Source organism: Acanthaster planci, linkage group LG12, assembly GCF_054643075.1.
Source record: "Acanthaster planci isolate LZ-2023a linkage group LG12, COTS_SCS, whole genome shotgun sequence".
Lineage (NCBI taxonomy): Eukaryota > Metazoa > Echinodermata > Asteroidea > Valvatida > Acanthasteridae > Acanthaster > Acanthaster planci.
The window spans coordinates 9,103,948-9,131,913 of NC_141788.1; the positions used below are offsets into that span (position 1 = coordinate 9,103,948).

Consider the following 27,966-nt stretch of genomic DNA (forward strand, 5'->3'; position numbering starts at 1 on the left):
TACTGCGAGAACACAGATAGTAACGACTTGGAACCAAGAGTACAAAGACTCGGTTATGCATATCCATCAACGTATCTGTCGCGCGCTCTCGCTTGCTTAGCTCGCTGGGCCGGCAACACATGCAGCACCAGCGCGGCTTGTACAAATTTTTACAAGAAGTACATGTACATGCAGGCCTAACGGCTAGCGTGCGTAAGTCATGAGGACAGTGGAATTAGAAAATCGTCCTTTGTTCGAATGAATAACAGGGCATCAATTGTTCCACAATGCAGTGTCCAGAGGTCAGGGAGGAAAACAGGGGAACGGTTTATCAAAGCTCAGGCGAGAGCTCGACGTGCCAAGCGGCAGACGACACGGTCGAATTTCTCACGGGTAGCGGTGGCAGCATCATGGCATTGGAGGGCTGGGCAGTTGCGCTGATTGTAATCGGCTCCATCTTGACTATTGTTGCCCTGATGAGTTTCGTGTATTACTGGTGTGTTCTCCGGTATCGGGTTGCTGACACCAGTGTGTCAATGGCAGGCAAGACGATTGTTATTACAGGTACGCACATTTGAAGTTTACCCCAAGAACTTGTTGGGTCCGGTCGTCCACCGTGTTGCGGACGTCGTCGGACCAACCCCACAGCTGTCGATGTCTGCAGAGATCTGCATCTAGTCTGCAGAGATGGATCCAAAGGCAAATGAAAACGGGTGTTCATGTTCACATACATGGAGACCTTCCCCCTAAATTGCTAGTACTTAGTAGTAGAATTAGGCTAGGCCTACACCCCATTTCCTGGTTTGAAAAACAATCTGAAGAAATTCCTCCAAATCAGTTGACAATAATTTAGTGTAACAATAGAGTGAAAACATTGCGTGGAGCATCACACCTACAGTACATCATGTACACACCCGAGGATATGAGCCCCCCCTAGTAAATCCCCTTAGCTACGCCACTGGTCTGACATCAGAAAGTGCTCCCCAGGGAAAGAGTTCCATTGCTCTGTGCATATATACGGACAACACTTCAGGCCCTGTGCACAAACCGGTGGGGCTTGTCTGAAAAAAACCAAGTATTTTTCTAAGTAAATGCTAAGGAGTTTTCTGGCTAAATTTCAGTTCTTAGGACATGTTATCATTTTTGACGGCTGTTATAACATTTTAAGGGAAAATTAGTGTTGTCCATATATGGAACTCTTTCTCTCTGCAGATTGTCTGGGAAAACAGATGACAGTCAAATAACAAAACCAACTAAAATTGAAACTATTAACAAGCAATAAAAAGTAAAGCTCAAAAAATGAGTTGTTAAGTTGGTCTTAAAAATATCAACAGAATCAGCAGATGGAATTACTGCTGAAAGTAGTCAATCTTTCACTGAAAGATTGATTTGCGAAAGATTGAGTTTCAGTTCAGTAGTTGCTATAGTTACAGAAGCCATACCGGAATTTCCAACTTCCGTAGTTATGGTATTGTACAATATAAAGGGTGCCTTACACAGAGACCACTCATGTTTCCCTAGAGTGGTTTATTAGCCATCAGAAAGTGACAACGTCCTAAAAAGTCAACTTAGGCAGGGAATGTATCGCAGCAGTTACTATTTAGAAAATACATGTACTTCAATTGTTCAGACCAGTGTCACGTGGTTTGTGCACAAGGTGTTGAGTGATTGTCCGTGTACATGGAACTCTTTCTGCATTGTCAATCTACAGGGTACATGTGCTTTCAGATTACATTACGATTATTATGTTTATGGACTGCAGCATGTAGGCTTCCCAGAATACATGTACATGTAGGTAATCAGGTGAACCCAGGTTCAAACCCCACGGTAATTGCCAAATTTTGTTTTCATTCTTTCACTTTCTTATTTGTTTTTCAATTAAAATTCTGCGAGTGCCATCCATGACGTTTCTTTCTTTTCTGAGATGGATTCACACGCCTGGAGGATTTTTATAAAGTAATCTGAGAAGACACCGTGTAACAAGGACACCGTCACGAATTGCGCCCCAACCTCATGGAATGACCCATTATACCACTACATGTGCTACTATACAGGAGCCTCGTCTGGTATCGGGAAAGCCACTGCTTTGGCCCTTGCTAGGCGTGGGGCGCGGCTCATCCTGGCCTGCCGGAATGAGCAGAAGACAGCCCAGGTCATAAGCGAGATCAAGCAGGCGGTGCCGGACGGAGCGGAGATCTTGTACCGTCACCTAGACCTCGTCAGCTTGAAGTCTGTCCGGAGTTTTGCCGAGCGAATCATCCGAGAGGAGTCGAAACTCGATATTTTGATCAACAATGCAGGTTGTAAATTATGCGTTAGTTTTCAATTGTTATTTGCTCATTACAAATTAAATTCATCACACGCTAAAAAAAACAAGGAGAACTTGTAAAGACAAAAGGTGGGCATGGAGAAAAGAAATGGGCAAAAAAGAAAACTATTTCAAAGGATGGATTTGCACTGCGAAGATGTTAATTTTGGATTTTTGGCCCTGCCCAACGTGTATTAAACACTGTATACTCAGTGTTGGCCCCCGAATGGTTAAAAACTATTTTATATTTGTACTTGCCTTATCTATTTCTAAAAAATATTTCCAATGGACTTTGCAGGTATAGGGCAAAAAGGAAGAACAGAGGATGGTTTTGACCTCATGTTTGGGGTCAACCACTTCGGCCCGTTTCTCCTCACCAACCTCCTGCTCGATCTGCTCCGCAAGTCGGCGCCGAGTCGCGTCGTCAACTTGTCCTCCCTTGCACACCGCTTCTCCCCGGCGTTCGACTTCACCGAATTTGACAAGGACGACGACAGCAGTGCTGGCGGCACTGTCCGCTACCCGCGACTGGCCAGCTACCCTATCAGTAAGATGGCGGTCAATCTGTTCACCCGCGAGCTCGGCCGGCGGCTGGCGGACGACAGCCAGGTGACGGTGTGCTCCGTTCATCCGGGCATCGTCTACACGGGTGCCATAGACGGAGCGTTGCGCAGGGGAAGCTGCAGGAAGTTGCTCATTCCACTCTTCAGGTAGGGGAATCTTGGGGTCTCAAGCGAGGGCGTCAGGAAGGGGGAAATGGAGTTGTCGAGTCTCCTTCCCCCAGAAATAAAAAAAAGAACAAAAAAACAGGAGGAAAAGGGGTTAAAATCACCAATTGGCTTCAAATACCTCAGAATTTACATGTACCCCTTCCACCATGAATCACCAGTGTGCACCCGCCTATCCCCTCCAAAAAAAACCCCTGGCAACGCCTGTGACCTGAACTCCACCCACTGGTTTGTCAAACGTTTGCCAAGTTGAAGCCAGATTATCATTCATACACCAATATAGAGAAATTCAGACCAAAATGCATCATTGTACTGTCTAGTGCCTGAAAATGTGAACTGATTGTACAGAAGCTCAACTTTCCCCGTTGGCTTCAAACTTATTTTAGTGAACCTCAATTACACAGCTCTTACAACAATTTGTGGTCTTCATATTTAGTGCCAGCATTATTTTATTGTTATTAAAGTACATGTACCAGTAATCTGCATACTGACTCACTTTTTGCTGACAGAAAAGTAGAGGCGTTACTTTCAGCATTTCTACCTCCCTGCTTTCAGTGAGGTGGGCGCCGGGGTTGACTGGAAATAGTTAGCTTCCATGCTTCAGTTGATGTTTTTTACAGTTCCCAAATGAATTTGCCGGGTTTTCAAACATCCATGGGCTTTTCATTCCCTAAAAGCGAAATTGCATGCACATGATGTGAGCGAGTCAAGCGAAATTGCATGCACATGATGTGAGCGAATCAAGTGAAATCGCATGTGCATCATGTGAGCGAGTCAAGTGAAATCACATGCATCAAGTGAAATCACAAGGGTCCCCACAATGCAATTTTCTCAGAACAGTCCTTGAAATACCTGTTTGTCCTTCAGTAACATCATTTTCAATTTGAATTTTGCTTCTTTTAAAAGGTGTCAGGACTTATTTTTGGTTTTGGTAATGCAAGTTTCCAGGAGCAGAACTATGTTGGATTATTTGAGCACAAAAACTGCAATTAATTTTGATGATTTTGCAGTCCCAACTTTCCTTTTCCTTGGTGATATCATTGTGTGAGTGCAGGGCAATATGCCAGTGGGCACATTGACACTGGAGAAGTGCACCTGTTAAATTAAATGCCCACGTTATTTGGCTACCCGCCCCCAAAGCCCATCCGGGCAGAGGTCAAAGTCAAGGCAAGAGTAGCTGAATATGGTTGGTTTTTCGTCCCTCTCTCTTTCAACAATTGGCACTTCAGGTTTCTCATGCGAACTCCTGAAGCCGGGGCCCAGTGTGTCATCCACTGCGCGATCGACGAGTCCGTCCGCCAACATTCGGGGGACTACTTTGTCGACTGTCGGCCTGGCAATGAGGGCGCCATGGCAAGCGATGAGGCACTCGCCAAACAGCTGTGGGAAGTCAGTTGCCAAGCAACAGGGCTTTAGAAGCCACTAACACAGCCAAACCAGAATACACCTTTTAATTCTGGACTGTATCAAATAACGAAACGCTGCTCACAAAAATTTAAACAATTTTCAAACTTTTGTATTCAGCCCTTGCATTTTAAGCAGCATTTGGGAACATTTTTCTGCAATGTATCCCTATGTATTTTAATGTAAACGCATTGATTAAGTGAGCGGACTACCCACGGAGCTTTCCTTTCTTCACAGACTTTTGTGAAAAGAATTTAGCCCTTCCCAGCCTCCTGTTTCGTGCAGGAGTTAGTGATACAATTTCAATTTGGGCAAAACCACAAAATGTGTTCATAAGTGTAATTCAGTACATCAATGTGAGCTCGTTTAATCTGCACTTGAGTCATATTTCAGTGTTCCGAATTTATTTATCGAACTTGATTAATTTTTATTGAGTTGTTAAACCATTCTCACTAAGTATGCTAAGTCTATCAATGAGACTATTAAACATATAGTTTATCAATATTTGAATCCAAGTTTCAGTGTGGATTCCAACCACAGGAAACATATTCCACTTGACTGTCCGGTTTAATTCTGTTCAATATTACAAAGTTAAGTGCATAAACAAGTATTGTAAGTAATTGGAAACGAAATTCTGGATTAATTAATTAGGTGTGTGATTGAATTCTTCTGTATATATCTGTAAATACAAAGGATCTGCTAATTTTTTTTTTTCTTTCCCTGTATTTTTTACCAGTAAGCATTCAAGCGAGCTACTCGTGTTAACACGACTATACTCCTGAGCACCTGAACGGCTGGAGTATGGCTCGGGTCAGCGAGAGTATACTCGCCATAGAGGGGAAGTATACTCCTGTACCCGAGTGTAATGAGCATGCATCCTACTCGTGTTAACAGAAGTAACCGTGCCAATGCACCCTTAAGGTCCCTGATGACTTTGCTTGATCAAATGCCGCAGCGATCCCAAACGGGTGCACCGGCAAGTATCTACCTTATTCAAAGAGCATTTCTGGTTACAAAATTAGCCGAAGTGATTAAAATATACATATTAAAGTTACTCTGTCTCGATTGTCTTATATAATTGGCAAGAATGTATCAACAGCAAAGTTAAAAATTCTGTATAATACTGTAGTACACATCAAATCATAAGATCTTTCTTATGATCTTTTATAAAAAAAGTAGAAAACCGCTTCATTTTACCGGTACAAAGCAGTAGCTGGTTCTACTTGCTCTAGAACATACATTTGTCCATGTGAATGTTCTATTGCTTATACAGGCAAGTCACAAATGATACATCGCCAAAAGGTTGCCACTAAAAAAGCTGTTTTGCAAGTTTATGGTCAAAGGAAAACATGGCCAACTTGCCGCAATTTGCATCTGGGTGAAGGTCAATAGGCAACTGGAGGAAATAATTTGACAAAAAATACATATGTACATATGTAAATCACTCTTTGGTACATACGAATCCAGTGAGGTTGTCAATGGACATTCCAGACGGCCGCTTTCAATGCTGGAAAGTACTGTGTTGGTTTCTTCTGTTTTTTTTTCAGAACGGCTGCCACAGTACAGTTGGCGCCGTAGCAATGAATGTTTATGAGTGCAATGGTATTTAATTTCATCAGGTTACAGACATGACAGATTGATTTCCTTTTACTCATGAGGCAAAGCCGAGAAGAATAGAACGTACAATCTGTCACCCAATGAGGTTATTCTTTCCACTGTACGAATGTGGAATATTCTCCATTTGTTTTATCAGCCCCTGGTTGGAGTGCACCCTCACTGGCTACGAAAAGACAAAGTGGTGGGACATTTTCTAACTGGGCTCGTGAACATGCATGGTGCACGCGCCTGGTGTACACACAAGGACCATACATGCCAAAAGAAATGGTCGTGTGAGCTCATCGCATCCTGCACCCATACCTTCAGAATAAAAAGGCTTTGTATTCTTTGCAACTTGCGCAGAGTCTAGACCTTTGTGTGAAGAACTGTGACTGTGCTTACCGTGCCCTCCTCCAGATGGACAGTGTATATAGAGGGGTATAATCAACAGCTGACCGTTGCGTGCACCAGATCATGATGTCGATCGATGATCCGACAATATTGTGGATATTGTGTAATGCCTTTCACCATTGGTGGGGGCCTTTAGGAATGTCCAGTGATCACGTAACCATGGCTACTGGATTCGTCTGTACATGTAGATGCACTCAAATGAGTAATTCATTCAAAGCACCAATAGAGGGTTTGCATGGCCGCCATCTTGCAGGCCAGTGCTTTGGTTCCACAGGGTATGCGCAAAGGAGGTTTCTGTGTGGAACAAAGGAACTGCCCTGCAAGATGGCTACCAAGTGAAGCCTCTATTGATAATAACACACTACAGTTGATTACAATATTTGGACGGCTGTTAAGTTTTAAATATTGCATACATCTGGCAAGTGAAAAAATTACCATAAATGGAATGATTGTTCTTTGCACTGAAGAACTTGGCATTGGTTTAGGCATTCAATATCTAAGGAATGTTCAAAATTGAAAGAAAAAAACTATTGGCAGAACAGGCAAAACCTGTGTCAACTAATTTACACCACCCTGACACAAAATTCCCCCAAAATTTGTTAGATCTTGTGAAAGGTATAAAATAAAGAATTTTAGAGTGGCAAGCAAAGGCAGGCAGTGTATAAAAATAAACCCATTCTTCACCTGATTCCGACAGGATTAAAAAAAAATACTTGGCAGAAGTGATAAAACGTATTCAAAACATGAGCTTCAATTGAAACTATAATGCACTGCAAGCCAGTTTGCAAGCCGCGTCCCCTGTTCAGGAATGACTATGTCAACTTTATTTTCACCTTAGAATATTCACATTTTTCAAAGAATTCATTTTACTACAGTATCAAGGGTTGGATCTGGGAGCCAACGGGGGGGCCTGACCCTCCCCCGTCCAAAAAATTTTTTGGAAAAGTAACGAAACTTTGAAAAGAAGTAATTGTTTTGGTCTATTTCCTTTCCCTTCCTACGGGTACCAAAAGTGTGTAAAAAGTGCCAAAATGAAGTCTTAACCCTCAGAAAGGTCTTAGAAGGTCACAGAAAACTTTTTGACCCTCCCAAAATACAGTTGTTGGCTCCCCTCCCCCCCAAAAAATTTGGTTTTGGTTCGGCCCGTGCGCAGTGTGCCCGGTAGCAATATAGAGTACTGAAGTGAATACCACACACACACAAGTGTGTATTTGCCTGCAACTGGGGACCCCCTATTGTTCCTCTTTTGTTTGTACTTTAACTTTTTTAGAAGACCACCCATATGTTTTGTACACAGTTGTCAATCGGGGACCCTCCGTCAATCGGGGACCTTATTGTCCTCTATTGTTCAGGGTCCCCAACTGAATGCAGAAACAAACTCACAAGTATGTGTGTAAAAGGTATTAGCGCGACAACCAACGTGTGAACCATGTGCCCATGTACTCCATTCCTTTTACGGCATTTAATCATTCTACATGACTTTAGTACTCTGTAAGGAGCATTGGATAAAACGCAGTAGGGAGTGCACTCACTGTTTGCACCACCTCAGCTATCGGTACCTGGAAGGGTACCGACTGTGGGCCAGAGCATGTACATAGTACACCCAAAACGCTTTGGCAGTCACCTCCCAGGCACGTTGCCCACAAGATGAAGCTCAAATCAGTTGAAGTGGCATGTATGCTTTTGTAGTCCTCCCCCTCTTCATTGGCATTTATCTTTACTGGGGTCAGGGGTACCATTTAGGGTGGCATGGCCTTCTTGGAAATCAGCCTCCAGTGAGTGCGCTTGTCTGGAGTTGGGCTACTATACCCATCTGATGAGGCTTATAGACGGTGCAGGGACCTCCCAGATTAAAGCGGGACAACACTTGCTTCTTGGTCCTTATCGATCTCTTCATCACGTCCACTTGTGAAAACTTTAAGAATGAGGCAGGGGCCCCCTGAACCGACATCCCCCTGAATGGAGGCTGAAGCTCCGACTGGCAGGGCAATGGCAGATCCTGGGCTGAGCTGAGGCTTCTGACATAATGCTGCCAGCCCCCCCCCCCATCTCTGCACCACCCTGGCCAATCACTCCCTTTTTGTCAGAAGTCTGTTGATTCAATGGAACCAAGCTGGTCCATCCGACTGTGGTCTGATGGGAAACACTTTCATCTCATTCTTGGACACCACATTTGAGCCCTCTGATCCATCCTACACCTAGAGTGGCCCCCCTTGATGTTCTTTTGGTCTTGCAGCAGCATGGGCACTGCCATAGTTTTCCGCAATTTCTTTGAGAGGACCCTCTAAAACAGAGCTGATATCCTGACTGGAAGCAGCACTTGTTTCTTCTTGCTCTTCAAACTCCTCATCACTTCCCTCTGTGTAAACTTGTACATATGTAAGACTGTCAGAATCTTTGACAGGAACAGAGCTCCCTGAACCAACATTCTCATGAACTGAGGCCGAAGCTCCAACTGGCAGAGAAATGTCAGAGCCCGGACTGAGTAAGGGTTCCTGGTCAGACAGAATGCGGCCAGTCTCGCCTACATCCCTGTGCCGCCCCAGCCAAACACTCAACCCTTTATTTCCCTCAGAAGTCTCATTTAATTCAATGGAGCCAGACTGATCCATCTGATAGTAATCTGATGAGGTAACACTTTCTCTCGTCTCATTCTCTGACACCACTTTTGAGTCCATCTGATCCATCCTACCGTAGCCCCTTTGAGGCTCTCCTTTGGGCTTAGTAGTAGCAGCTGAAAGGACACTGCCACTGTTTTCAAACACCTCTGAGAGATGACTGTCTGAATCAGTGCTGATATCCTGACTGGAGTTCCTTGGCACATCTGAAGTATCAGGATCAGGGAGAGGCCTGCCGGTGTGATGCTGGGAAGCAGCACTTGTTTCTTTCTGCTCTTCAAACTCCTCATCACTTTCCTCTGTGCAAACCTGTATGTACGTAAGACTGTCAAAGTCTTTGACAGGACCAGAGCTCCTTGAGCCAACAGCCCCATGAAATGAGGCTGAAGCTCCGACTGGCAGAGAAATGTCAGAGCCTGGACTGAGCAAGGGTTCCTGGTCAGACAGAATGCTCCCAACCTCACCTGCATCCCTGTACCACCCCTGCCAAACACTCCCTCCATTTCCCTCAGAAGTTTCAGTTGATTCAATGGAACCAAATCGGTCAATCCGATAGTAGTCTGATGGGGAAGCACTTGCTCTCGTCTCATTCTCAGACACCACTGTTGAGCCCATCTGATCAATCCTAAGGTGACCCCCTCGAGGTTCTTCTTTTGGTCCTGCAGTAGCAGCAGAATGGACACTGCAACTGTTGTCCAACACTTCTGAGATCCTTGGCGTGTCTGAAGTATCAGGATCATGGAGGGGCTGGCTGCTGGGAAGCTGAGAAGCTGCACCTATTTCTTCATGATTCTCAATCTCCTCATCACTTCCCTCTGCGCAAACTTGTATATACATAAGACTGTCAAAGTCTTTAACGGGACCAGAGCTCCTTGAGCCAGCATCCCCATGAACTGACGCTGAAGCTCCAACTGGCAGAGAAATGTCAGAGCTTGGACTAAGCAGAGGTTCCTGGTCAGACAGAATGCTGCCAGCTTCACCTGCATCCCTGTGCCACCCTGGCCAGACACTCCCTTCACTTCCCTCGGGACTAATAGGAGTTTCAGTCGATGCAGTTGAGCCAATTCGGACCATCCAGCAATCTAATGCAGGTGCACTTTCTCTTGTCTCGTCTGCAGGCATCTCTACCAAGTGCACCTGACCCATTCTACAGTAACCTCCCTGGGGTTCTTCTCTCAGTCTTGCAGTGGCAGCTCCATGGGCATTTGTAGAGCCTTCCAATGCTGACAACCTCCTTTCTGTTCCGACCCACTCACCCTGCTCCTGTTCCTCGGGAACAAGCAATAAACCCCCTCCTAATCTCACCTTAATGATGTCTCGGGCTCTTTCCTGCAATTCATTAGGCCATTTTCTCTTATCTTGCATGCCAGATGCAGCAGATGGGCGGTCACCTGATTCACCAAAGACCCCCAGCCCTAAGGATTGATTCCCTATGCTCCTTTCATCCCACAAGAATTGAGATCTTGAAGCTACACAGTCTTGGATTGTTGTGGAACTCAGACCCGGAGACCGTTGGCACCTCATCCTTCCTGACGGCAGGTCGATGTAGCTGCCTTCGCTGGCGATGCTGAGCGGGCTGTGGGGCGAGGAAGTTCCCGAGGAAGGCAGCTTGACTTGTCCACTAGTTGAGTGGTGAAAGCCTGTTGAGATGACATCCACGCCCTCCATATCACGGCCTGCCGAGGATTGGCTCAGATCCTGCAATGCCAAAGCCCCCAGTGGTTGAATCCCACCGCAAGCGCCTCCTTGGGCCCCAAGACAGGCCCCTGCATTGAATATTCCTGCAGCCTGGGAGTCGACTCCATCAGCTTGTTCTGGTGGAAGCAAGTCATCAAAAACCTCCCTCTCTCGGTGACCTCGAATATTGCCAATGTTGTTATTCTGCACAAGTAAGGAGAGGAAAGACGGTTCCTACTAATGCCATCTTGCTTCTGGTAAAGAGATTGAAATAGCATGAGCAAAACTGGTGAACTTTTTACCAAAAATGTATCAAGACCAGCCTAATCAATTACTTACTGACACACGGGGAGTGAAACCCCAGGGAAGTGAACAATGACTTTGCATGCAAGTCTGGAATATTGTAGTTGCCCAGTATAGCCCACTTGAATTGTTCTAATGATGCATAGGACATTTTTGACCACTGTGAAAAAGAAATTTGTTCTGTGTATTAAACCTTATACATGTACATGGACTCTGTTCCACACACATCTATTGTTTGCTCTAAATCTGTCCATTCTGCAAAGAGTTCCTCTTTCCTGGAGTCCAAATTTCACTCTCTTCTGGCAAGGACATCCTGGACTTCTGAGAGAAGGTCACATTAATGACCATGACCATGCTTGAATTTGAGAGGGGAATCTGTGTGCCCCACTCCCCCGGGACGGAGGCCACATTGTAAACATTACAATTGGTGCCCAGATTGTTTCATATGGGTATGAAGTTGTGCAATTTCATCAGCTCGCAGCTGTTTCTGCAGCATATATCACATTAATGAAGATCACGGGTAACAATCCAACAGGCTCCAAAGGCCATGTCACTTGCTCTGGGTACATCAACTTATCCATTCCCAAGAGCTTTGGAATATTTTTGTTTTCCTCTGTTTACACAATGAGGTAGTATTGATCATGCAAACAATGTACGGTATGGTGTACCTCAGGGCATCGTGGTCTAAAGTGGTAGTTTTACAAATCAGTGCCCAAACTTTGGAATACAGAGTTGAAGGTGCAAAGCTGTTGAAAACAAAATCCTGTCAATGCTTTTACTGACCCAAGTGTTGACAAAAAAACAAGTAGCGCATGTTTGCAGAAAACTATCTGCTGTGCTTTGATCAGTTTAGTTTCTATGGCATGAACCTTGTCATAGGTTTTGCCAAGAATTTTTCTTCCAAGGGGGGAGCACTCCTCAGCAGCAAATACACCTCTTAATGGTGGAAAGGGGTCATTTATTAGGTATTTTATAAACAATGTAGTGATTTCATTCCAGCAATGATACAAAGTACCAAAAAACAAGGTACCAGTCCAGCCCTTTGCCAGGTTCCACTCAAGACACGTGTACACGCAGCGGGACAGGGATGCCAGTATCATTCTCAGGAGGCCTGTGGCGGCACTCACCAAAGGCTCGGGCAGCTTAATCCTGGGCCATCTCTGCCATTTCTTGAGTTTGTTCCTGATCAAACCCAGCACCGTTGGCACAAGAAGCACTAACACAGAGACAGCGATGAACACAAACACCAACACCAAGGATGGAGCTGAAAACAGGAAAAAAATGGCTGGCAAACCCTCATACACGTACACGTTACTCTCAAATTCCTCCCCCCCCCAAAAAAAAACCCCAACCCACTCAAAGAGGATGCAAAAGGAGATTAATAAAGCAATCAGAAAGTCAAGGGCCCAGGTCACAGTCAGCCACGGTCAGTCCAACTGCTTCTACAAAAAAGCTTCTTTCCATGAGGTGGAGACATGTTTTGTATATCTGTACCATTTGGACACGTTGGTAGATGGGGTACGAGTGATACACTGTTCCTAAGAGAAATAGAATTGTTATTCCTGATGTTGGTTGTAACTCTTCTAGTTGTCCTGGAATGTTTCAGAGTATTCAAAAGTTGCTTGGAGTATCGACAAAAAATGGACATAGATGTATGGGCACCACAAATTTCCCTCAATTTTGGCATAAGGCTGCTTTACAGTTCAGCCAAAATTAAATGGCAGAGAGTACAACACCCCCATTCCTCGCTCGTATCAGTGAAATTACATGAAAGTTGTTGATGGACCCTCGAGTGCCACTCTTTTAGACATTTGGCGTCAATTGACTTCTCAGCTCCTGAGGTAGCTCTAAGCCTTCACATCAAATTTCGGAATACAACTTAAGAATTGGGCTGCAACCACTTTTTCTAACAAATAATGTGCTGAGTAACCTCGAAATGCTCTTCAAAATTCTAGACCAATTGCACAAAGACCAGTTCATACTACAGGTAAATGAGAAAGCAAAGCAAACCTGACATCTACTTGACCCTACGTACATTTGCCACTGTCATAGGCAATGACCACGACACCATGCAGGTTCTTTACCTAGTGGGAAAGCCTTTAATGCTTCCTATGAGGGAAAAAGTATGAGATAAAAGCAGAACCAGTACCCAGTACTGTATTGGAACGATGAAAACTGCACATGGAACAATTGGTGACACTTTGATACACCACATGCTAAAGAATTCGTGGTTATTCCATGCAAAAATGGGCCTCACTGTCTGTACAGTTTACTAACCCAACGCTTGCCTAGGGTAATGGTGGCCCGTCTTGGGCAAACCATGAGTTGACATGGTACTTTCACGTCTTTTAAAGGAGACCCTGTTCATGCCCTTGTGGGTTGCCATTAAAGCTTGGGGCAGGGCTTCAAACCCCTTGCACGGAGCCTTGTGTTTTACCTGGTACAGTGACCTCCACAGCACACCAGCTGGGATCCGACAGTCCCATGGAATTTTGTGCCTGTATGCTGATGTTGTAGTGCCTGGCATTTGGCAAGCCTGCAGGATTGAGTGAAGAAACATTCTTTTGTGAACTCTGCCGTTAAAAATATGCCACACTCAGTGAAGAATCATCACTGAGAGACAAAGGGTCTCACTCATGAGTCTGCCATCTTAAGTGAAAAGCAAGTTGATCTCTGTAAAAATGTTCTCAAAACCCAACAGGCTATACCAAAAGAAGTAGCCAAATAGTCAGGCTCCTTTCTACTTCAGTGTGTTCAAAAATAGAGAAGATCATTGAGCAGCAAGATCCTAAACAGCTTTTTTTGAGTACAGCCCATTGGTGAAGTGTAAGAAACAGAAGAGAAAGAAAAAATTTTATGGGATCACACCAAAGTAACATACAACCACCTGACATGGCACATAAATGGCTTCCATTCTGGAGTTTAATTAACAAACATCTTCACTAATTCCAAAGAAATTTAACCTGCTGAAAAAACCCAACTTTTCGTTGGTCAGTATGACATGAAAACTGTTATCTGTACATGACTTGAAATACAGTAAAATCTTGACAACTCAAAGTCGGTTAACTCGAAACTTTGTTTAACTCGAATAATAATTAATTCCCCCCAAAAGAATAGGCTTTTATGTACAAAAACATATCCGTAACTCGAACTGCTCACGTTGCCGCATTCGTTTACCTTTTTGTGTAGCAGATCCAAAAGAAACTGCCGCAAAAATATTTCCAGAAAGTGTAAACAGAACGGGGGTAGTTATGAATCATTTCGGACACGCACACTTTGTTTTTTCACACTGCAACAGTTGCAAGCATGCTACAATTGATGATCGATCTAGACACGTAAATCACATCGTGAGCACAAAATCCGACTTGCAGGAATTGGCCCAAATGTTACTGTTGGCCCATTGTAGCCAGTGCGTCGGCAGGCCAACTGATGGCTCTTTGTGGTGGCTGCGGCAATGCATTGGAGATCTTTGCGTATGGCACACGTGCCACACGTAGAGAGTAAGTCTGGCCTAATGGTCAGGCCCAACTGCTTGCGCTAACCCGTGCAGTGGCTGCCCAATTAGAGCCACAAACCACAACAGGCTCACGCGCAGTGGACCAACCACATGACTGCAATGCAGATCTTTAGCGTAGGCAAATCTCACTCCCAAAAAATAAACAAAAGTTTAGAAATAAAGAACAAAAAACGAAAAACAGACACCAATAGCATTTTTGTTTTTACGAAATTTTATTGAAGCGCAAGGTGTACCAAAAAAGTGGAAATTCGGAGTTAAAATCAGACACAAAAGAGCTGAAAGTGACTGAAAAGTTGAATTCTCACACCCCTGTATAACGAGAACTGTAAATGAATTTCCACACTCACCTTCCATTCTGTGGCTGGTTCGGTTGGGTCTGATTTCTGCCTCAACTGACTGCTTCACTTTCTGGTTGTGGACCACGATGTGATAGCTAAGAATATTGCCGTTCTGCCCGAACCGGTTGGGTAGGGGCTGGAAAATGTAGACAGTCCAACAAACAGCAAAGTTACTCACAGGCAATTCCACGCATATGCCATCACCCTGGGCTTCAAATGTTGCTTATACCCTTTAAAGAAGACTGTCATGTTGGGCACGGTTGTAACAGCACTGATGTTTGAAAGCCAACATTAATCCCCACATCAGTTCCCGGAGATCCCTGTCATGCCTGACCCTGTGCAACTGTTTTATGGTAGGCAAAATACATCCCCCAGGTCCACTCTCTACCTACAATTCATTATGCTGCTTTGGAAGTACTTTTGTAGCCATGCCCCCAACACTTTTACTACCAGGTCATTTCAGGGTCATATGGGCGTCTTTGGGATACTGATCTTTCAACACTCCTTACTCTGCAGTGGTCGCGATCTGGCCAATGGGAGTCTACAGGCTTGTGGTGCATGCCTGGGATGAGGATTACATGGAATCTTTGCCAAGTTAGCCGATTGGAAAAAAGTTAGGACCTTATTTGGTGATATGGGGAAAGTTTCATCACTGCTCCGTTGACCCCAGGGTTGAAGATAATAGATTCAATATAACAGTGATGAATATACATGAAAGTGGTTGAGACGGCCTGTGCTTCCCTGAAAACTTCATATTGCAATACTGAACGTCATATTGAAATCTTACCGTCCAGGTGAGGTTAACACTCAGTGAACTGTTGCCATCATGAGGGACTGACTCCTCTAGTTCACAGGTGAAATTTCCAGGGGAATCTCGGGGACCTGTTGACGGGGGGGGAAAAAAGCAGTTTTCCTGACAGAATTCTCACCAAATGTGCCGTTCCAGTTCACGGTATTAACTTTTAAACTGCACCATATGGCCATTAAAAAATGTATAACATGAAAACTACATCCAACTTTGCATTTGTGGTTTGTCATATATGTGTCCCGAGTTGAACTGCACCCTAACTGGCAAAAGATTAAGGACAGTGGCAATTCAGGGTGGTGGGGGGGGAACTTTGCCCCCTCCCCAGATTTTGAGAAAGGGTTTTTAATCTTTTCCTCCCCAACATCAAGTTAAATAAGCCCCAAGCAGCGGTTGAGTTCTCCCCCCTCCCCAACTTTAAAAGTGCCACTGATAATCAAGCTCGCGCAAATGCCCGGCGCACACGCAAAGGTCATATATTAACACAGAAATTGATCACGCTTGTTCAGCACACCCCCCCCCCAGAAAAAAATGCCACCAGACCCGAGTTCACGCCAAGACCCCCTTCTCTCGTTCCTGCTCGCAATTGCGAGTCTATCCACCAAGATTCTACATGCTGCAGGACAAGAGGATAAACAGGACTGAAGAACTCACGAACTTCCAAGGTACGACAAGAGACCCATTCTGAGAGCTTCCAGCATTTTAGGGGGCGAGCATGCTTCGCAAAGGTTCCAACTCTGACCCAGTACAAGCCATGAGGATGGGTGAGGTTTTGTATTGTGTAACTCATATCCCTGGAGTTAACCTATTGGAGAGAAAAGAAAATAACAGGTGTCCGCACTTCAATTATTCAATTAAAACTACAACTCTCTGTTTCAATTATTCCTTTATCCACTTTGTCGTACCATTTTAAAAGGTGTATTTTAGCCTTTCCTTGGTGATTCGTTGTTACTAAGGGAGATTGCAACGGGCCAAGAGCAAGCGGCCCTTTGTCAGAAATGTTGTCAGACATTTCAGCAAGCAACTTTGGAGTTCACAATTTGAACAAAAAACCTTCAAATTGGGTAGCGCCCTTCCAGATTGACCTAATAAGCAACACGCCCTCTGACGTTCGAAACAGCAGACAATTTACAAATGTTTACAAAAGTGCACTTTTCAAATTAACCTCGAAATGTTATCAACTTGTTTACGGAGGAAAGCATAAAGTTGTCTGGAAAAACTTCATTGTCTAGGGCTATTTCATGTCATTTTACCAACAGCTGTAGCTTAAGAGGCAGACACATGTATACAATGACTAAAAAAGGGCATGAGGATCGTTCAATAAATTTGGGGTCCTATTTTTTGTGTCCCTGTCCCATCCAACGATCGACTTTTAAAGTTTTGAACACGTTCTTTAATATCTAAGAGTGTTTAAGTCATGCAAAACTCCTGCTCAATAAATAAATGTAGTTTAACATCAATTTCAATGATATTTTCCTGTCAACTCCCAGAGGTCAGGTGTAACAGGAACACCAAAAATGTCACACTTTTTGACCCCAAATGTATAGAATGACCTCAATCCACGTTCTCTTGGACAGGTGAGATTTGTTTGGCATGCTGAGAGGTGTGCCGTTAGGGCAGCATTTGAGTGATTTCACCTGTCTGATGCTCATTATTACAAACTTGACTTAAGGCCTTTTCGGGACAGACCACTCAAGATACGTAGATTTGATGTAGAGTACACTTTAGGAAATAATTCCCACATGAATACAGAGACAGAACAAAGAACCATTTTTACAACTCGGTAATGTACAGCACTTCTGACTGCTGACTATTTAACACAAAAAACTGGACTTCCCAGCTTGTTTTTCCAGAAACAGTATCAATTTTACGAATGGTTGCCGCAATAAGAGCAATAGTCAGATGTTTCTCCAGTTTCAAAGTAGTGCGAGTGTATAAGATGACGACAAAAGGTCTCGCACCTTGACTCTCGTGATGTTTCTGCTGTCCTCCCACTTGTACTGGAGGCAGAACCCGATAAGGATCCCCGAGTGTATCCTCACGGGGAGCGACCACTGCACGTGAAGCGAGGACGACGACCTGCTTGTCACCTTGATGCCAACCGGGGCATTTGGTCTCGCTGCCAAGACACATACATGCACAGCAAATTACATTAATGTTAGGAAAGTTCACAATGTCTTCAGTGTCCAGTTTAATCTCATTTGAATTTGGAGAAGGGAGAGCACCCTGGCTTTGTGTGCTTCGCCTTTCACACCCACGATGGGCCTAGCACCGCATCCCCTAAAATAAAGCTTCAATAAGTAAACTAAAGGGCCTTAATCTTGGCCCTGTGGGTAATTAAGCCCAATGGCCGTGAGGATCAACGCATTTGCACCAACTGAATAGATATGGTAGTTACATGTCAACATGTGTAACACTACCCCTTGCTCCCTGAGCCAAAGGATCAGATCTCATTTTACATTGCTGTCTGGAAAGAGCTAATTTATACGTCTATGGTCTAAAGGCAGGATGATTCTGGGTTGTCCATCGAGCGTGTCCGCACAAACAGACTTTTTGGATACCCCCTCGCCTCCCTCCCCCTAGTGGTTGAAAGCCCCTCCCCAGCATGCACATGCATTCCATGTTTTCTCTTTGCCTTCTCACACCCATTGCTGAAGCACTGGTGGGCAATTCCAGAAAATTAGGGGTCCAAAAGTGTGACATTTTTGTGTCCCTGTTACATCTGATCTTTGTTATTTGACATGGAAATATCACTGGAATTGATTTCAAACTTTTACCATTTGTTTGGCAGGTTATCTGCATCAATTCATCATTCTTGGAAATTAGAAAATGTGTCCTGAACCTAGAAAAATCACATGTCAGATGTGGCAGGAACACCCAAAAAATGGACCCCTATTTTCTGGAATGACCCTGCCATGATCTGGATGTAATAGCTGGGGTGTAAGGCAATGTGTTTAGTGACAAAATTTGATGCATTACAATTTAAACTGGCAGGATAAATATGAAAACACCATATCCACAAGGGAGCCATTTTTTAATCATGTTCCCTAAATTTATCTTGTTCGACGTAATCTGCCAAATTGGGTGGTGCCAGACTAGTTTGGTTCTGACTACTTTGGTCATGTGCGTCACTTTCAGTTTCTTAAAAATATTGCTTAAAACTTTCAGATACAATAAATGTCACTGCTTTCATGTTATTTTTAATTTCCCAAAATAAAAAAAATTTAACCTTGCTTTCAAGTCAATATGGCCGACGCATGAATACAGTCCATTTACTTTTTACGTATTGATTAAAAGCATGAAAACGTATCAAGCAGTTGGACTCAATTCACACCTCCTTATTCACAAGATACATGCAACTCCCGACCCCCCCCCTTACTTGCTCGTTAATTTTAATTGCATTTTATTTCACCAGTTTCTGCTCTTCCATCGTATTCTCTGTGATAAGTACATGTATAATTTTAAAAATTAACACAGGATTAAAAATAGCGCACGAAGAGAAAGTCACAAAACAGGAACAAACTGAGATAAAAACAGTCATGAAACAGGATACAAAATAGTGCATTAGGAAAGCAATTCGCAAAGCAGGAATCAAACAGGATGAAAATAGTGCATGAGGAGAGTCACAAAACGGGAAGTAAACAGAACAAAAAGGTGTCTGTCCAAACAAGCACAAAACAAGGTGCCGGTAAATCAGAATCCAAAGAGACAAAGCAGGCATGAAAATAGGCAAATGCATGGGGACCTGTTATCCCCGCATGAATACAATGTAATGGTACATGTATGTGAACTTTTTCTTTGGTTGGCCTGTGTGCACTTCAAAGTAATGCGCCTTCTTGATCTCATGACCTCAAGTGGATTTGCAGACTTTTGTCGTTAAAAGAATGGACTATTATGAAAAACTTGCAATTTGCAAAAATTACCTGCTCTCTGCATATATGAATTTAATCTGTCACTTCATGATTATTCATGAGATCATATGACGGCTTTATTAAGTTTTTTTAATGATTAAATTTCATCGCAAACTGCACAAATCTCTGTGTTTGACAGCAAGGCACAGTGGGAATTGGCCTGGCTGGAATGAGCTCAGAGAAACAAAACTTTGATTTCACATTTCTCAGAGTACCTATTACTTTTTCCCTCTGCAGTGTCTTTAACCTCTGTCGTGGTTTGGCCTCTACAGAGAACAACCTCTTTTCAGAAGGAATGCTGGGGATGAGAAGAGCAGTTGTAACTTGCGCCACTCCAGTACTTTCTGCCGTCATTTGTATGTATCGTTTTTTGTGCGTTTGTCGGCGGAACAGGGGAAAAATAACCCAATACCTCTTTGCGGAGGCCCGTGTCTCCCACCCTGTAACATGCCGTATACGTGTACAAATACAAAAGATACAAGTTGAGTCTCGCTGACCCATCTTTACGGCTATACAGTTTGACGCCTCTGTACAATAAGCAGAGTTTTACGCTGGTGTACTGAAAAGGGAAGACGATGCACAGTAGACCACAGAGCTAGTTATCTGTTTGAATGGGGAACATTGGGACCATCAAAGGAGATTCCACCTGTGGGCGACGCAAGAGTATTACAATGTAAATCGTGTGCAATTTCATCTCACGAGGGCCACAACACATGAAGAGTAACCCGGTCATAATAACAATGTAATATTTTAGCAATACTTACTCTCCTTGTCAAGACTAAAGGTGATATTGCTCGAACTGACGGTAGCAAGCTGATTGGACGAAAGGACGCGATACTTGTGTTCCATGTTGCCTCTGGAGCAGTTCAGATAGCAGGTTGTGTCTGTACAGACAGAAGCTGCGTAAGCTTTGCATGATGCCCACTCTAGTTCCCTGCTAGTACTGAAAAAGAATAAAGACTTCATTGTGACCTTCAAAAAACAAAACTGTATTCAAAACTCTGATACCATTTCACCACGAATAAAAAGAAACTCATCAGTTAATGAATAATTTTGCATATATACGTGGCACTGGCGTACACACACACACAAGTGTGTATTTGCCTGCAACTGGGGACCCCCTATTGTTCCTCTTTTGTTTGTACTTTAACTTTTTTAGAAGACCACCCATATGTTTTGTACACAGTTGTCAATCGGGGACCCTCTGTCAATCGGGGACCTTATTGTCCTCTATTGTTCAAGGTCCCCAGTTGAATGCAGAAACAAACTAATGTACATAGTACATGCATGTATCTAGTGCAGCAATGAGTCACTGAAGTGTGCAACTCAAGTCAAGTGAAGGTTTTTTTAATACTTGATTAGTGACGTGGGTAGAGTTGTTTGGTCTCTTTTAAACAAGTGTAATGATTTCCCGTAACACATACCTAGTCCATGGCTTTCGCTGCAGTACATCAGTGGTTGGAAGGTTGCTGTGCTGTCCGCCCCGTGTCCACGTGCAGTTTGCGTAGTGGAAGTCGTTGCTCTCGCAATGCAAATTAGTCGCAGGCTCTGGTGGCCCTGGTAGGTTATCAAACCCCCGACATTAAAATCACGAGGCTCTGCCTCAGGATTACAAGCATCCAATTTTGTTGACTTTTTCAGAGGTCTATTTTGAGTTTTGTTTTGGGTTGGGTTTTGTATTCGGGTTGGGTTTGGGTCTAGGTTAGGTTTTAGGGCTGACACCTCCAACATCTGGGTATGGGTTCATCTTTGGTTGGATTCCAGACTGGGTTGAGCTTTTGGTGGAGTTTGGGTTAGGGGCTGGGTTCAGGTACGAGGTTTGTAGGTCTTCAGGCTTGGGATTGGGATACCTGTTGCAGTTTGAGACTGGCTTTGGGATTGGCATGTGGATTAGATAAGGTTGGAATTGAATTTGGTGTTTTTTTTACTACTTTTGAAAAGTTATTCGGTTTCAGTTACCATTTTGAGCTTTTGACATTCTCCAAGGCTGGTTCTTAACAGGTATTCAGGAACCGGGGTATCATTCGGTTTTTAGCTGACAGTGAGTGCATGTAACTTTGTGTTTTGCCAATTGGCTTTGACAAACTTAAGGGCGTGGAATTCTTGAGAGGTTTCGTTGGTTGAGTTGTTTATTTCTCATGTTTATGAGCCTTTCGAAAAGAAAACCCTGACGTTAAGAAGAACCACACTGTTACCAAATAGCTAAAGTAAGAATCAGTTAATCACGTAAGGGAATAAGAACTAAGATTCTACTTCATCTTGTTAGTGACTTGATTCACACCAATAAAACGTCAGGGGAGAACACTTTTAGAAAGATGGTACACTAAAATTGTGATAACAAGTACTTATTTTCAAGCGTGTTGGTGGGGGAGGGCAGTGGAGAGAGAGAGAGCCAGGAGATGAGGCGTTTAGAATTTAGGGATATATTTTGGTACTTACTGCCGACAAGGAGGTCCAAACTAGTGGAGCAAGCCTCGGTGCAGTTAGGGGCGAGGCAGCAGCTGTACCGTCCACTGTTCTCTATTTCCACACTCTCCAGCGTCAGCCTAGAGGTGACCGCATCCACCACCTCGATCAGGACACCCGTCAGGCGGCTGCCATTGTGGAACCACTGCAGGTCATCGCTGGCATTGCCGCTTCCTGTCGCCGACTGGTCGGGTGGGGCAGCCAGGCTGCAGTGCAGGTGAACAGCACTGCCAACCTCAGCCACGTTCAGGTTGGTCGCCATGGTCACTAGGTCAAGATTGGAAGTGAATGGTAATGACCCCCAAAAAATGAAACCAACCAGTAAGTACTAATTTACAGTGGCTGCACCCATGTTGTAGTCAAGTCTATATGGCTAATTCCAGAAATTAGGGGTCCAAAAGTGTGACATTCTCGTGTCCCTGTTACATCTGACCTTTGTTATCTGACATGGAAATATCACCGAAAATGATTTCAAACTATTACTATTTGCTTGGCCACTGTTGGCAGGTACTTTGCATTAATTCATCACTCTTGGAAATTGGAAAATGTGTTCTGAACTTAAAAAATCATATGTCAGATGTGACAGGGGTCCACATGAAAAAAATGGACCCCTGATTTCTGGAATAACCCATAAACAAGTCCCTGCAAGTCCATCACAAGTCCACTGTAGGCTCTCCAGTCTTAACCCTAAAAGAACCGAAGGTCTTTCTCCAATATCACTGCATGGCTTTTTATTTCTGTATGTGTGTATTGAGCCTTTCAGAGTTTAGCCAGTAACGCCTCACTGTGCTGACGGCAATTTTGTGAAAAACTGAATTTCCTGAGACAAGTTTGCCAAACTGGTCGGCTTCTCCCACCAATGTGCTCAACAATTGCATGCAGGCCATGAACTACAAATGACCATATAACAGCAAAACCCTTGAGACTGAATTCAAACTTCACAGACGTACTCATAAGGCACGTCTAGGTAACATTTATCATGTAAAGTCTCAAACAGGTCGGACTTGGGACAGCTGAGATATTAGGAGATCCCCCTGCCCCGCCCTACAGCTGTAACATGGTACAAAAGTCCGGTACTTTCAGGTTGAAGTCCCAACACAGGCTGTTCAAATAAATCTGTGACCAAAACATTCCAGGATTGTGTCCTTTTGTCCCTGTTTGCCTTAAGTTGGTACTTGTGATGGGACTTGTGACAGGACCAGTGGGGGACTCAACTTCAAGACTGAAATGCACCCAGCACTTTGTCATTTAAAATCCGAAAATCTAATCATTAAATTTTGAAGCAGCACTGCATGACCACTCATGAATAGTTCCTCGAACAAGGTACGTGAACGTACAGAGGTGTAAATTTTAAACTATTCTGGCTAAAAAAGAATCTTTTAAATACTGTAGGTGTGGATCACTGCCAGACGTTATTACATCACAAACCACAGAAATGATAAACTCGCTTCGAAGTTGAAGTACATGTAAATATATATGGATGGAAGTTCCTAAAGCCAAATTCTGTTTCTACTCTGGTTTTTGTGTTCATGACAGTGAAACTGTAAGAGTGTGATCCCTTTTATCCAATTGCACAAATGTACGCATTCACAGAGAAAAAGAAATCACCTATTTGGGGGTGGAGGTGTTTTTTTAAATTTCTTTTAATCAATCTATGACACAATAAATCTTTTTCAAAATATTGAAATCGGGTAATTCTGTGTCAAATCACCCAAAATTTTGGTAATCAGCCCCATCACTTTAAATTTGGGTCATATTTTGGTCATGGGTTAACTGTGATCAGAAAAGATTGAAATTCGAGTTTTAGCCCCATTTTTGCACCGACAGTTTCCTTGTTGTCTATTTTCGTCCAATTTAAGTGCAAATCAGTAAAACTGTTTATATTCAAAATGACTGTATCTCAGTAAGGCCAATGAAAATTGATATGTTGTTTCTTGTCAGGGGTTTTTCGAATTTACATGCGGGTTTTATTCCATCATTTATTATTTTTTATCATGGAAATATAATACCCTTTTCACAGGCATGAAAGGCTATTGGGTGTCCCGCTAGGCTGACAGGGTGCCCATGGGCATTCAGGCTCCAGATTTTTTTGTGTTCTGATGACTGAGATTACTGGAATGTACATGTAACTTCAAAGATAGGAGTGGGATTTTCCGTCAAGTTTTGCCTAAACGAAACTTTTTGGATGCGAGGCCAAAATCATACGCAGGCACTGACCAGAAACAATCAATCTAATTTTATTAGCCTAACCTATGGGCCAAAATGGGGTAATTTGACACAGACTGGACAGGGAGTACAGTTGACTGGCTAGTGGCTTACGTAGTGTGCAGTTGCTAGGAGCTGCGGATGAAATCTGGCAGGATGAAGGTTTCCATGACTGACACATCAAGAGTACAGCAACCACCCACAGCCTGATGGGTGGGCCCAACGTGTGGGGACTCGCTGGGGGCAGTGACTGCCAAATCCTTGTCATGGGCCTGCTTTTTCTTTCTGTTTTACCGCACAAGGAGCAAATACTGTATTTAAAACTGGGGGGAATTTACAAGAGAGAGAAAAAATCCAAATGAAAATGACAGAGTTGTGATGACTTGAGTCAGTGAGGCCACTCGAATGCAACTCGAGTAAAAATTTCTGGCAACTCGACTTGGCCAAACTGGTCAATGAGTCAACTTGAGTTACTGTGCTGTGAGTAATGTACTCAACTCAAGTCCCTCATCAGAAGACATGACTCAGTGAAAGATAAGACTCAAATCCTAAAAATAAAAGCTTCTTCGTAAAAAAATATTGCCGATCATTTACAGTGCAGGTTTATAATCAAGAGTAAGACATAATGTGACCACATGAAAAAACTTTTTGCCTAAAGACTCGACTCAGGTTACAACATTAAAATGACTTGACTCAACTAAAATCACAAAAATTAGTGACTTATTATAACTAATTACTTATTATAAGTACTTATACTTATTATAAGTAAAACCTGTCTTGGGCAACATGTTTGATTTGACTCAACCGGAGTCTCAACTTGTTACACATATATACGTTACAATGACTTGACTTGATGCAAGTCACTATGTTATAATGACTCGACTCAAGTCACAAAAATAAGCACTTGACTGATCACTGCATCTCTGGAAAATGACTGGGCAAATTTCATGTCATGAGCACAGCTGTAGGGGCTGGAGTTACTTGTGGAGGTAGAAGCAGACTCCATGCTCAAGCCATATTTTGTAGCCAAGCTACTCTGATACTCCGTATTGAGTATTGAGATTGAGTGTCGATCATTAACCAGAATTAGAAGCTGGCACAACCTTCATTTGCAGGTGGCACAAGTGCGTGACCTATTTCAGCAATATGGTGTGATTTGCCAAATGGCCACGGCAGCAATTTAAAAAGCCAACAATGCAACAACTCTAGCCTGTTTCCCAAGCGACTATTGAGTGCCTCCTTTCCAAATTAAAAAAAAAGACAAACTTATCACTCGCTCCTGTGGGCTGGTACATGTACCCAACACGATTCAGAAAGGAGAATGATATTGAATACATGTAAGAAGGGCTAGGGAACAAACACAACTTTTCATAGCTGTCTGTGTTCCTTCCTCCATGGTTCTCACAGCTCCTCTCTATTCGAGAAGTAAATACAGGAAAGGACACTGATTGGCCGATTGTTTATTAGTTAAAGCATCTTCAATCAATTATGTTGTGCTGACACTGCTGGGCCTACCTACATGTAGAAAGAATTCCAGGAGAACTACATGTACATGTATTCACACTATGAAAAGTCCCTAAATTGGATCTAACACATGTGACCTGCAATATCTTTTTCCTCATATTCGTATGTCCTACAAAACCAGGAAAACAATTTGGAATGTAGGTTGATTATATTATTAATGTTGGGCATATACCTCCATGATCCAGTGGATCATATATGAAATTATTAAATAAGCATTTCTGGTAAAAAAAACACAACTTACCAAGGATTCCTCAAAATCTCATAAAACACACTTTCCACAACCAGAAACAGTGGCAGGCTGGGGGCAATCGTTATTGGCAAATCATGCCATACAATTGAGGAAGGAACTGGTGGACAGACATGACAGACCGCAAACTTGGCAAACGGACAAGTAGGCATTGGCCTAATATTTTTAATAAACAGGTCATAAAGACACATGCTTAAAAGCTGAAATTAAACCCATGTGAAGTGCTACTATACTAAAAAGTTGAAAAACTGAACGAAACAAACACGTAGAGGGGCCGGGTCGCACTTGTCCTTGGCCTACCTCCAGGCTTATACTAAAAGCACTGCCACGAAATGAACGTACCATTTAAGATCACATCAACCTGTAGGCCTGCTTCCATGGACAACGCGGAAACAATAAACGCACGTGCGAGCGAATTTCCTGGTTATCATATTGTAGTACATTGACAGCCTACGAGGCTTGAGGAGCTAGCTACAGTACAGTGTACAAACACTGTAATCACCTTTGGCCTTGTGGCCACTTCTGGCATGGAAGAAGGAAAAACATCCTGCCAATGCCATGTACATGCACGGTCGCGTTGCCACGCTGGGCCGGTAGTACACCACGGTTTGACGCACTGTACTATACTACTCGAGGCCTTCCGCCTGCTCTGAGCTACTCTAGCGCCACTCGTCCGGCGTTTGGACGGAGGGCGGGGTCCTCGCTTTTTGAAAGAAAGTAAAGAGAGTCTGCTTCATTTCCCTGAAGTTCCCAAAGCGAGTAAAACCCCCAAATATAGCCCAAAGGCCATAAAGGTTGATTAAGTGAAAAAAAAAATTGACCGGCTCTAGAAAAATATAAGTCGCCGGATTCAGGTTACGAGTTTAGTGTGGCTGGATGATTCTGTACCCCAAAAGCTAAAATTCAATATGAACGACCCCTCCCTGCAGCATCATGCTTCGTTCCGGAGATGTACAGACATTTGTATATCCACATTTTCAGATTCAGTAAATGACACTTTTCGAGAAAAAGCTCATGAAGTGTAGCTCTTGGAAACACAATTCTACGTAGGATTTCCTATTGAATGATCAATATTTCATCTTTATTCATCAGTATCCATGTTTGTAATCGCAAATTCTGAAAATTTTAATATTATAGAAGCTTTTAAATAAAAAAAACACAAACTCACGTTTTTGAACTTGGAAATTTTGCCCTCTCCAAATAGAACAGGCCATGACGTGTTTTGGCATTGCGCAATTGCAACTTAGGTTTTTTTTTTCAGAGCGGGTCACAATTCCAAGTTTTTCTTCCCACTATAGTTTGCCCCATACACCGAAATTTGGTTCTAGGTTTTGCTTTGGGTAAAGGCTGGCAAATACGCGTCATAAATAAGGTACAAATACGCAAAACTGCTTGTTTTGATAATAAAACAAAAACCTTGAGCCACTCACCGAGTTCAACTAACTTCGAACGACGGATGATACACTATACTGCTTTGCAACTTTTAATAGCACGCAGCTGCCCCGGTGACCGCCTTACTTTCCTGGAAATCGATACTGCCGGGGATCGGACGGTTCCACACACGCCCTAAAGTCTGTTTTCACCTTATTCGGTTTTTAGATCCATTTCCTGCATGATGCCGCAAACTTGCTACACTAACGTTACTTTGCCTGCCTTAAATACTCCTAAGATTGACGAGCTTTCACAGGAAGTTCATCATGGTAAATCCAATTTTTTTCAAAATCGTGTAAATGAAGTGAAATTTTACATCAGTTTTTAACCCCAACCGCTCCGCTATGGCGTCAACACAACAGGTGGCGCTATTCATGCTGCCGCGTGAACAAAGTTGAGAAGTTGTTCAGTAATGGAAGAAGCACAAGTTTTACAGGATAAATTTTTCTCTAACGAGAAGAATTCGATGAATGCAGCTTTCTACGATAACATTCTCAG

General features: G+C 43.3%; 2 protein-coding genes across 5 annotated transcripts; one reads left to right on the top strand and one right to left on the bottom strand.

Moving 5' to 3' along the window:
- The first annotated feature begins 19 nt into the window (after positions 1–19).
- On the top strand, positions 20–5,473 carry LOC110985182 (retinol dehydrogenase 11-like). Its single transcript, XM_022246024.2, has 4 exons — positions 20–543; positions 2,034–2,279; positions 2,586–2,997; positions 4,245–5,473. Exons 1-4 carry the CDS (start codon positions 267–269, stop codon positions 4,429–4,431), a joined length of 1,122 nt encoding a protein of 373 aa, XP_022101716.2. The 5' UTR covers positions 20–266; the 3' UTR covers positions 4,432–5,473.
- LOC110985181 (uncharacterized) lies at positions 4,785–27,966 on the bottom strand. 4 transcript variants are annotated; one of them, XM_022246023.2, is made up of 12 exons: positions 27,468–27,966; positions 24,381–24,589; positions 22,035–22,328; positions 21,020–21,152; positions 20,360–20,538; positions 17,646–17,803; positions 16,339–16,489; positions 15,667–15,761; positions 14,889–15,015; positions 13,462–13,560; positions 12,152–12,288; positions 4,785–10,925 (listed from the first exon to the last, which is right to left on the bottom strand). In XM_022246023.2, the coding sequence occupies exons 2-12, from the start codon at positions 24,532–24,534 to the stop codon at positions 8,625–8,627; spliced, it is 3,828 nt and encodes a 1,275-aa protein (XP_022101715.2). In that variant the 5' UTR covers positions 24,535–24,589; positions 27,468–27,966; the 3' UTR covers positions 4,785–8,624. The 4 variants fall into 4 exon arrangements, with proteins under 4 accessions (XP_022101715.2, XP_087000590.1, XP_022101714.2 ...); XM_087144464.1 differs by lacking the exon at positions 27,468–27,966 and adding an exon at positions 26,380–26,731 and having other exon boundaries at positions 24,381–24,551; XM_022246022.2 differs by lacking the exon at positions 27,468–27,966 and adding an exon at positions 26,380–26,726.